This window comes from Lingula anatina, chromosome 8, assembly GCF_051362555.1.
Source record: "Lingula anatina isolate TDL-2025a chromosome 8, LinAna3.0, whole genome shotgun sequence".
In the NCBI taxonomy this organism is placed as follows: domain Eukaryota; kingdom Metazoa; phylum Brachiopoda; class Lingulata; order Lingulida; family Lingulidae; genus Lingula; species Lingula anatina.
This window is the reverse complement of record NC_141774.1, coordinates 5,170,052-5,182,546: the sequence shown is the minus strand read 5'-3', so window position 1 is coordinate 5,182,546 and position 12,495 is coordinate 5,170,052. Positions and strand designations below refer to the sequence as shown.

The window sequence follows — 12,495 nt, the reverse complement described above, 5'->3', positions numbered from 1 at the left end:
TAAATATTTTCTTTTTAAATTACATCTGATATTGGTATCAAGCAATTTTTCAAAATATTGTTACTCTTTATTACCATCCAGATACCGAAAATGAGTTTTTTTCCTGCATCTAATTATTCAATAATGTATCTGTCTTTGTGCTGCTTTGAAATAATGAAAAAAACTCTTGAAAATATAAAATATCGGCGTTTATATTTTTTTCTTTGCAATGTATAAGCATAGGCAACTCAAAGCTTTAATCATCTATTTAACAGCTTTCTTTTTTGAGGTTAGTTAGCAATCCATATGGGGCTTAACTTCATCCCTGAACAAGATATTATCAAGAAAATTGGCCAGTGGACCACAAGGGCATGAGCTACAATCCCATGCCAACATTTTGGTCTAAATGCTTTTGTTATGGAGTTATGAGTCCGTAATTACAGATATTCTTAAAACAAAGGTATTATTTTGCTTAATCAACGATCAAATCTGAACTAAGGCTTTAAAAAAATCGCTGGCAGGGTTTGGGGGAACTAAATGGTGTCATAAGATCGGTTTTAAATAGTGATCACGGGTGTTCAGGTTAAACAAAAATTTGAGAAACCGATTTTTCAGTTTTTATCCCCAAACTGCAATTATGCTGTCACCTGTAAGATGACATGTGTAAATGTTAATTAGTGTAATCACTGAACACTTAAAATTTATTTATCACCAAAAAGAATGTAAGGCAGTAAATAATGAGTTTTTGGTGAACGGTGACAATATCCTTATTATCTTCATTTATAACCTAGTCACACTAGAGGCGGAATGAGCTACAATATAGTCGGAATGAAAATTAACCTCGGTTCCTGGGGGACTTGGATTACTGTTACACCGGCTCCATGCTCCAGTCTGAGAATGATAATTATTATTTTTTAAACTTTCAATATGGGCTCTCATTGCAATATGGCACCACACACGCATTCGTTACGCACAAAAACGCAATTGCGAGCCTCTTAATATTCTTTTATCAAAGTTGACATTAACACTGCTCTGAAGTATATATATATATATATATATATATATATATATATATATATATATATATATATATATATATATATATATATATATATATATTACCGGCTACGGTCTGCTCCAGTTTGAGAATGATAATTAATATTTTTCATCTTTAAATTGGAGTCCCTAAACAGCATAGAGACGATTGACAAACACACTCATTGGTCTTTTAATTTAAGTATAAATGTGGACATGTACACATGCAAACTTCATGATTATATTTCATTGGGTAATGGTCATAAAAGTAGAAAACTAGATCGTGGATCTTGATCACATTTGTGATTTAAGTCTCACCTCTGTAATTGGCTTGCTACATTGCATTATCTTGTTATCAGATGAGTTTGGATAGCACCTACCTGGCTTTATTAGTCAACATGCTTTTAAACCAATTATATATCAGTTCGACATTTATCAATACAATCTTGGAAACGATAACAAGTATAGACAAAGGCCAGAGCCTATAGGTAACAGGGAAAAGAAACTGAAAACCCGAAACAAATTTCCACTTGTTGACGCAAGTCTATGTGATAGCAACTACAAGATGGAGGCAATGCTGTATCATAGCAACCACGAGGGACCGCGAGAAATTGCGTTATCCATGCAATAGAGCAAAAGAATTTCAATGAGGCACAGCGCGCGCTACCTTGATAATAAGTTGTTCAGGCTCCTGTGGAGCTATCCAAACAGCTTATCTGAGACAATGGGCGAATGTTTACCCGAACGCACATAGCTTCAAAGGAAGATGCCGCGTTTCACGTCCTTCTCTCATTATGTCCATGCCGTAATTCAGCCAGCAATGAAACCACACGTGTATGGCATTCGAAGTGCATTCTAGATATTCTCACTATATTTAGACAGCATTAACGATATTCCTAATGTGTTCCAACCACTTTCGAGCTGCATTTGAGAGCTAATACAATACAACCGGAAAGTGCAAGAATCATTCCAGGTGGGTTCGAAGCGCATTCTGAGGTATTCTTACTGGAATTTTGAAAATTCTTTATTATGCCCCCGCCACACTAGAGGCGGAATGAGCAAGAATGCCGACGGAAAGACAATTCTTAGTGCGCTCCTGGATAATCGAAGAGCATTCTAAAAATTCCGTGTGCATTCTAAATATTTTTACCCATTCTTGTGGCATCCCGAATGTTTTTGTCATGTCAAAAACTTTCGAAATGCATTCCAAGTGGAAATTTATTTATATATATATGACGATAAGGAAGAAAAAAAGAGAGAGAGAGAGAGAGAGAGAGAGAGAGAGAGAGAGTTTACGTACTGGATACAAAGTTGACCCCGGAAGTGGCCCACACACGTTGCCGCACTCAGCATATCCAATTGCCCAGCGACATCTTACAATATCCCCATCTGCATCAACACTCGGGATGTCAAATTGATAGCCACATGTGATATCCATGCTATTGATAATAAAAATAATGACAAGAACCATTTTAATTATAGTGGATCAATGCGTTATTAGCGAGCTCCCTAGCTAATTATATTAACTTTTTTTGCACTAATCTTATTCATCTGTGATTAAAGTAATATGGTGTTCCGTGAAAATTTACTTGCATTAAACACGTTTTGCGCCACCAAGTACTTACCTAACCAAGGGGTTACTTGTGGTTACAGGGCTTGCATTTGGTTTTCCCGTGTCGTTTCGGATACCAGCATTATATTTAGTTGTAACTTTTATACTTTTTAAAGATCCTGTTTCCAGTGGTACCCAGCAACATTCGGCAAATCTGAGATGTTTAAAAATGTGGAATAATGAGATACGTAAATACAACAGGGGTACCCGTTGAATTGATTTAATAATATGCTTTAAAACGACCGAGTAATATATGCATCATTTAGGCCATGAACCGTACTCTTTCACTAATGGGTCTGATTTGGTCTTACAGTGCATTTTAAGACTAAAACTAGTCTGAGGCGATCTTAAAGAAATAAGGGATAACAACTGTTCATTTTGCCCAAAAAATGAATTTTTCTGGGGTATACAGCAATTTCCCATATTTACCAATGGTTAATGAATCCATTTCTACATTAAAAATTGGTCCCTGTTTTTATTTTATTTATTTTTTTTCTAAAAAATATGTATTTATTGTGAAATTTAGATTTAATACGAATAGTTGTTATCCCTTTAAGTGAGGTGTCTTAATTTGATCTTAAGACTAAAAACAAACTGAAAGTCCAGTGAGTAAGACTGTAACTCGTCTGACTTCAACTGAAGTGGTAAAGCAGTTATCTCCCCTCGCACATTTATCGGAGCCTAAAATATAGCTTCAAAAGCAATAAAAAAGGTACATTTATTTTAAAACAAGATATGCCTTTTTATTTGCCACAAACATTCGAAAAGTCACTTCAATCTACCATAAAAATATTCAGTTTCAATTTCATTTAAAATCTTTTTATACTGTAGGGATCCATTATTAGAATTTCACACTTAAAACAATGTTTTCGTGATTTTTCGCTTTTAAAGTAAGTCAGACCAACTAGCCTCAGACTAGTTTTAGTCTTAAATTGCACTTTAATACCAAATCAGGCCCACTTGTGTTGACATCAAAAAAAAAAAAAAAAAAAAAAAAAAAAAAAAAAAAAAAAAAAAAAAAAAAAGGACGAATTATCATAGTGATTTTAGTAAGGCCTATGCCTCTATTGTCCAAATATGTGGGATAGCAGTATATTGCACACCTTATATAACTCCAACCCACCAGTGGCAATTGCTTTTTTTTTTCAGATGGGGGTAGAGAAAAGGAAATATGAGAACGATAAAGATATATTAATATACCATTAAGGAGTTAGTGTATGAGACATTTAATTCCATAAGTCAAAGATTCGTGACAATTAGTCAGGAGTCATTGATATTGGGTCAGAGGTCACAAGAGGTCACAGTTTATGAGTTTCTTAAAATTCAAACAAAAAAGTTTTAAAAAAACATTGTTTGAATAAATGTTTTAGCATTTGAGGAATGATTTGTGACCACGCTTAAGTGTAATACTTATGACAATTTAGAGCCTCAAGAATTTCATAAAATTATGAAAATGAATGTGAGGAGAACAGTCTTAATATCCCCTATTTGAAAGTTGGGGAAGGGGGGAGAAAGGGCTTACTACATCAACATGGTAAAATATATCAATGAATTATATATAATTACGGCAATTAGTCAAGGGTCAGTGATAATGGGACAAACGTCAGGAGAGGTCATATTTCATTGATTTTTCATATAATTAAGCCAAAAAATATTTTTTAAACATAACTTAAAGAAAAATGGTATAATTGGTATTTTGTCAATGAATCATGAACATGTTATACACCCAAACCCAATATAATGGTGCAATCGATGTCACAGGCATGCTCTTAAGAATATCCAGTGCATATATTGCAAACTATATTTGATTATTTTAGGGTCCCACATGAAGAAGTTTGTATCAAAGTTTCACTCTCCTGTAACAATGAATAATAATAAAGTAAATCATCATCTAACCCCACTTACAGTTTAAATATTTATAGAAACAGCCTCGTCATGTATAGTTTACCATGAGTGAAACACTACAAAATATATTGGAACGCAGTATAAAAATTAAAATTGAGCGACCCGGAACATACGTTAACATACGTTTCTGGAACACATATTACCATTTAGGGCTTTTTTGCAAAATGTAAAGACATGGTGAAAATTCAGATTTAAATTGAAACAGTCGTAGATTTTTGTTCTATACACGTAGATATTTTTAAAAAAGTGAATACAACTTTGAATTAATTCAATTTTATTTATGGACACATGTTTAATGCACCGCAATATTGGGTTTGAGTGCACCGTCCTAATATTATGTATGTGTACATGTATTCCATCTACCATAAGAAGATTAGAGGCGATTATAACGACAGAAAAAACAATAGAGGGAGTGTGATAATTATAGGGTCGCTAAACGGTTTTTGAAGGAATACAGTGACTAGCCTAATCCCCTGGTTGCCTGGGTAGGCACTCCCCCCTTAGAGTACATATGTAAACAAACAGTCTCTCGTAGCGAACTATCCTTTTGTTCAACAGCTTCGCGCGAGCAGCGGATTGTATTTGTAATGATACTATATAGCCAACGGCAGTTGAATCTGTGAAAGCTGTTATTTGATTCATTCTGCTGTGTCGGACGTTGTGGACCAGCCCAATAAATTTACTCTGTGACATGAATTAATTAATAAAACATGCCTGTTGAAAAGGGGGCTTTTCGTAACTAATACAGATTCACAGGTAAGTTGTTCAGAAAAACACCGTCACCGTTCAGCGCCGGTACATTCAGGAAAGCGTATCCTCCGCTTGGATCACCGGCATTTTTTTTTTTTATCTGACAAATAAGGGCAGGTGTCAATTTACGTTTTAGCTATTAATTCTGAATTTACTAATATTGTGGGCTAAATTCGATGTCAGATTCAAAGACATGACGCAAAGCCACCAGAGTGACTGTTTAAATTTAAAAATATTATATTTCGTTTTCTTCCTGACGTTTTTTTATTATCATTTGTTGCTTCACTTGTTGCACACACTGAAGATCTAAGGCAATTATGATACCATCCATTGTATGATAATCTAAGCTAGCCTTCACATTTAACAGACAAAATTACTCAGACCTTTCAACACTACCGGCCTCCTCGAGAATCTCTTCATTTTTTGACATATCTACTGATTCCCCGATTCAGCATAAACGCCCCCTGATTTATCAGACTAGAACGCAGGGAGATAAAATGTGTCGCTAGATCTTGTAAACACTCAGCGAAATGCACCCTGTGACTATATTCAATGTGCCGTCACTAAATTGCTTTATCCGATGGTTTCATGAATTGACGATAGTAACTGCAGTAAAAAAGGAAGAGAAAATGTGAAGACAAAACAACGTCGGTCTTTGTGTGACTGTCAGAAAAAAATAAATAAATACATAAACAAAGGAACCGAGATAGCGATCATTTAAACCGCCGCTGCTGTTTTTACAGGTAGACAACCTCGTTTATCATTTAGATGCTGAGGAATATCATAGTAGCTACAGTAAACTGCATATCAAACCTCGGTCCAAGTCATGAAAGGTTTAAGCACAAAACGAAAAGCTGACGGTATTGTTTTTTTCATTCAAGACAAAATTCAGTATCTATGATGTGTGACAATAGGGACTTTACAAAGCTTTACGTGTACTTAAATGTATTCCAGTAACATATGGATTTAGCCTAGCGACGAAATCGTACCTCAACCTGAGGTATCCCCGATGAAAGCACCAGGATGAACACTGAAAAGCGGAGTACAATATTTTTTTTTAAATATCGATTACAACATGCTGTACAATGACTGAGTCGTAAAAGGGTTAATGAACTTCTTTGTCTTAAAAACAATTCATTTTGAAATTAAAAGAAGCAGTTTTTCGGGAGGCATGGGAGGGGGAGGCATAGTTAACGTCAGGTGATTCATTTAAGCCGATGAGTGTTTCACTATCAAATATGTAAAGCATATGTCATAAAAGCACTATAATAAAATTTTTGTTACAATCTGCAACATCTGTTCATGTATATAGCAGGGCGAAGTTAACGTCAAAGGTAAAGCACAGAGCATTGTGAAAGTTACATGTATTTCGCTACGGAGTATTGTTATATTCTTCATGCAGTTTTATACAAGTAGCTGGGATAAACACTGTGAACTAGAAACAGGCTTTATTTAGCTTTAGCTTTACAAAACCAGTCTTGCTTTGATTTGGTGTTAACCTGACACTGGTTTTAAAAGAACAAATATAGATATGTTGGATGGATTAAATCACCGGCGTCGTTATATTTTAACTAAATGTGTTCATTTAAACAGTAACACATAATATTTATAAGTTGTCTGTCGTTCAGCTGTATGCTCCCCAGAGAGGTGAGACCGCCTACGGAGTGCACCAGTGCAAAAATAACCAGGCTTCCTTGACTTAAATATTCATATATGTAATTGTATAACTTCAACCTTCGGGTTGCGATTTCTCCAATAAAGATTATTATTATTATAGCTCGCATTATAAGCGAGTAGCCAAACAGTGCCGATGATCAATCCAAGTAAAATCTAGGCAAGTATTGTTTACAAAATAGACCATGATGAATAAACCTACGTTTTAAAAAATAATCAGGACAAGGTTCGGTTATTGTCACTTAAAAGCTGTCGATCAAAGACGTTCAATGAAATCACAAATCATTTGACGATTAACAAACGGACAGGTTCAAGGGGCATTTTTGTTTCAGCTAGGGGGACTTCAGGTAGAGGGTTCAGTGAAGGTTTCCTCGGATGTGGTGGCAGTTGAATAGAACAGTTTTGTCCAAGCTTCCTATCCCGAACTACTGAGTTAGAACAAAGGTCTAGTTACACGTACTGTGCAATCACAATTAATAGATCAGTTGCATACTTGATTGTTTTCCACCCATGTATCGCATGCATGCATTCTTACTTGAGTGATCTAAAACAAGTCGCTAGTGTTCACTGTTTGTAACTGTAGCAAAATATGTTCGACATGGCGTTTCTGCACGGCAGCCGTAGACACAGTAATTGTATGGGCATGGTTTAAGCTTGTTCGAGAGATACGAAGAGTTGCATTTAACAATAGATAGCGAGCTATGGTAAGACCTCCTCCTCTTTAACTGATGATTTACACTGTAAATTGACCGTACTCTCATGTATTGTGTGATCACAATGGCATAGCCCCCCTGTTGCACGTTGGAGTTGGATTCCCCTTGCGTCTCTGTCAGTGCACCTCATTTTATTTAAATATAATAATATAAATATAGTATAAGTAATATATTTGTCATGTATTGTCCCTTTTTTGAAAATGCCATTCGCTGTTGTTTTTTTTTTTTTTTTTTTTCATTATCCTTCATGTTTTATAAATACTTGAATCAGTAAGTATGTAAATAAATTATTCATTTATAAATTAATGCGATAAATTTTTTGAGGTTGATGCTGCCGCTCATGCATGTTAATCAAACAAACAATACTTAGTTCAATTTTTGACTACGGAAAAATTCATATTGAATGAAATACCTGATAACAAATTTAATTAGCAGTTTGTTAGCAACACTAAAAAGATAATGAACTGCGCGTGCCAAACTAGTGAGCAAAAGGACAGTTCGCTACGGAAGACGGTTTGTGGCACGCGGTAGCATGGGTTCAAGCCTCTTACAGCTATAATCCTCTCGCCACAACAAACAATGGGACTTTCTGGCTGATGTATCCTGCTGTTAATTGCACTTTGTTACAGCAGATTGTTGCGCTCGCGCTGGACCACAGATACCGGTGTCATGGGGCTCACTCGCCTAAGGTATTGCGTGTTATTACGCCTAAACTATTGTGTTTTTACGTTCAAATATTGAAGGGATTTGGACGGCTCTCCATTGTTTGTCCGCCCCCTTCTATTCACAGGATAGGGATTAAAACATTTGAAACGTTTTTAAAACGTTGTACAACGGACATATAATTATTATTACTACTGAATAGTGTTATGCTTTTGAACAAAGTTCGGAGCCCCAAGCGTCTTTTTTAGAAAAAAAATGTTTACTTATTGAATGTGAAGATATCAGCCACTCTTGAACGTTAGGGTGTATATACTTTTTCATAAATATTAATTTTAGCACCTTTTAAAAGGAACATTTTTTAGGCTATAAAATTATTATTTGATTTGAGAAGCCTTCTTCACAGAGTCTGAAGTCTTAAGTCTCGTACAATTTGGAAGAAGTCAGGTAAATAATTATTGTACAATGTACAATATCTAAAATATATCCATCTATTCCTTTACTATTTATATAGAGCACATATTACCATGCATTTGTCGATCACTGATAATACTGGTAAATCAAGGGTCAACCATGCTCACTTTATAGAATTAAAATCTAAGCATTATTGGTGAATTTTAAGGTGAATTAATGACTTTTAGGTGATACTTCTCATTTACTAAATATATTTGGCTTTAGTTCTAAAAGGTTTTGTAAAGCAAAAAAACAAATTTTGAAATATGTCAGATTGAATACAACACCCTTTATGATTAGCATTGTGCTGCTCAACATCACACAGTATCTGGCCCCCGTTTCACAAAGAATCTTAAATCCGTAGTCGACTAGCTCGAACTGGGTGGCCTAGCTAGGTCGACTTAGCTGAAGTCGACTAGGAGTGTTTCACAAAGAATCTAACGTCTTAGCTTGGCGTGCTTACCGTAGTCGACGCGCACGAGAAACTCTTCCAGAAAAGGAGGTGTAAAATTGCAAAAGTTTCACAAGACATGACGTTTCATGGCCTCTTTCGGCCGAGAACGATCGTTTATCAACAATAAAAGTCGACCAAAACACAAACAAAGTTTGTTTTCGAACTTAATTGATTAGATTAACTTCAATACAACTTCAAAGTAACAGTTAAACATTAGCTTGTCGTGGGACACTACTGAGGGACGTCTAGCGGTCAAAAACATAAACAAACACGCGATCGGCTGGGTAAAGTGGAATTTTATTTTTTTTTATTTTAATATTCCATAAATGTCAGTGCTATTCAAGGATATTATAACACAATATCTTGAAGGAGGTATGTTCTTTCCAAATTTTTGTTGTTTATGCTCTCATTTACCGAGTTTTAGTTGAGCTTGCCGACTTAAGTCTCCTCCCGAGGAGGCTTGACATCGTCGACTTACAGCTAAGAAAAAAAAAACGACGTAAGCGACCTTTTAGATTCTTTGTGAAACGGGACTTAGTGACGTAACGACCTAATTACGTTGGTAACCAAGCCCTAAGTCAGGGAAACCGACTTAAGTTTTTTTGTGAAACGGGGGCCTGATGTCCAGCGCTTTAAGGTGCTTTTTAATTCATTTTACACAACGGATATTTTTTCATCAAAACAAAATGTAGAAATTAGAAAAAAAAACATTAATATGAAAATAGCAATTAAAATCAATTATAAATTATGCCAGTCATTGTGTAGTAAATGTGTATTTGAAATAAAATATCAAATTATATCTTATTTTATTGAAAATTTTAAAGACTAGTCTCTTAAGGGTAGACTTGCCCTTCAAGAAATCGACGGAAAATAGCTCTTTTTCAATTTAGAATGGGCACTGTAGAAAACATATAACAGCTAAAGCTCTCAAATTAAGCACATATGTGTGATATCATGTGAAGAATAAGTTCTGTAAATTTCAATCCAAGCAGTTGAGTACGTTTTGAGACAGAACGCTTTAAATGTGCAGCAAACCGTAACGCTAATCCCTTCAATTGCTCGACGAAAACCGAAAGTGCGTCATGACGTCACTCGCTTCTACTTGGAAAGCTGCTGGGTGATTTTCCGATGAGAAATACTTCGTGGCTCATACAAATGTTCGGAAAATGACCATGCAGATAAAAGAAAATTCACTAATCAAAATTGAAACTGCGTAATTACATAGAAAAACATTGTGCATTCCTGACCTCGACTTGTCAGTGTAAACAAAGTGTACTGAACGCATCGCAAGCAAGCACGTGAATGCCGCGTTTGATACTTTGTATCAGACGCTTCGTTTTACTTGACAACACATTGTTTACGATGGGCATGACAGGAAAAACAGTGCAAAAAACACGCACTTCCGGTTTTCGTCGATTTCTTGAAGGCGTCGATTTCTTGAAGGGCGAGTCTATTGTAATTCTTTATTATCATCCAGATACCGAAATGGAGGATTTCCTGCATCTTATTATTCAAAAATGCATCTATCTTTGTGTTGATTTAAAACAATTAGAAACTCGAAAATATAAAATATCGGCGTTTATATTCCTTTTTGCAATGTATAAGCATAAGCAACTCTCGTCAATTTAACACCTTTGTGTTTAAAGGCAAGATAACAATTGTTACGGAGTGAGACTGCATCCCTGAGAAAGTATTTCATCACCCAAATTGGCAGAGCTGTCTAGAGTGTGTGGCTACAATCCCGTGCCGTCATTTTGGTTTGAATGTTTTATTATGGGTTTATGAGCTCCTAATTACAGATTTTCATTAAACAAAGGCATTAATTTGCTTTATCATCGATTAAAACTAACTAATACTTTTTTAAAGAAAAAAAAAATCGCTGGGTTTTTGGAGTACTAAATGATGTCATTAAATCGGTTTTGAAATGGTGACTGTGAGTGCTCAGGCAAAATAGACATTAAATGTTAAATTTTAACAAACTGATTTTCAGTTTTTAAGCCAACATTGCGATTAAGACGTTATCCGTAAGAAGACACATGCGTATATGTTAATTAACTTAGTCACTGAACACTGACGACGTATCTGTTACCCGAAGTAATGTATGTAAGGTAGTTTCACAAGGAGTTTTGGACGAAAGGTGGAAATAACCATGAATGCAACCAACAACTTCTACTGCCACCAGTAGATTGTTTTCCACATTATTTTTCCATTTCTTATATATAAACCTTAATTGACAGATTTAGAATACCGAAACATTGGTTACAGTATAAAAAGTGAAATAGTGAATGTATTTTAATTCAGTATGGAAGAGATTAAAGTATCAATATCACTTATTTATAGTATCCAATGTTCAACCCAATAACTGATAAAAATGACAAAATACATTAAAATATTCAAATTTGTCTTAAGTCAAAGGATGTGGTTATATTTGTTAAGAAGCCTATCTCAATCTTTAGGTCGTGGGCCACATTTCTGCCTTCTTGTAAAGGACAAGGGCTGAATCTACTGAGTGAGAACATGTATGTGTACATGAGCGTGTGTGTGTGCGTGTGTGCAGGGGGTCATTAGGTCCTAGGTTTTCTTGATCGTCCTATGGATAAATCCAGGATATCATGGGTCAGGATGCTTACTGACAAATGGTGTGCCTTCTTTCCTATTATTTTGTACCTCTTCTTGAACCCCAAACCATATTTAGACTCTTATTCAATCATAATGCCTGGTATTTAAGCCTTCAGTGTATATTTTAAACTTAAAAATTACCTATGTCCACCACATTGACTTATGAAAGTAAATTATCATAAAAATAAAATAAATTTGAATATTAACTAAATTGATCTAATTTACGTGTACACCAATTTCCATATAACCTTTGGAAATAACATGAATTTGGAAAATGTAAAAAAAAAAACATAAATATTTTTTATTAAATATTAATATATTTATAAATTATTTCATATCACACAATACTTTCTATAAACACAACCGTTCACAGTCACTAAAAATGAAAATGAAAACTATAGTTTCCAGTCACAACATTTTTCAATAAGGGTGCATGTATGTTATAAAGTAGATGTTTGTTAAAATTCTTCTCTAAAGCTCGGTTGCACTTTTCAGGTCTGCATTTGTTTTACCTTTATCTCCTCCTGATATTATATTGAAGCAGATTGAATATTTGTCATTTTCAATGTACAGTGTCAAAATGATACAGAATAAAAAGTACAACAAAATAATTAAGTAAAGTTATGTTCCTGCATGTCAGT

At 34.9% G+C, this 12,495-nt stretch overlaps 1 protein-coding gene across 1 annotated transcript in view; it reads right to left on the bottom strand.

Moving 5' to 3' along the window:
• Positions 1-614: 614 nt before the first annotated feature.
• The window catches only part of LOC147760239 (uncharacterized), a 29,012-nt gene continuing 17,131 nt past the window's right edge, over positions 615-12,495 (bottom strand). The window contains exons 6-8 of the mRNA XM_086994035.1: positions 2,640-2,780; positions 2,315-2,453; positions 615-626 (exon numbers count right to left, since the gene is read on the bottom strand). Coding sequence (XP_086850161.1) covers positions 615-626; positions 2,315-2,453; positions 2,640-2,780 — 292 coding nt within the window. The remainder of the gene's footprint in view (positions 627-2,314; positions 2,454-2,639; positions 2,781-12,495) is intronic.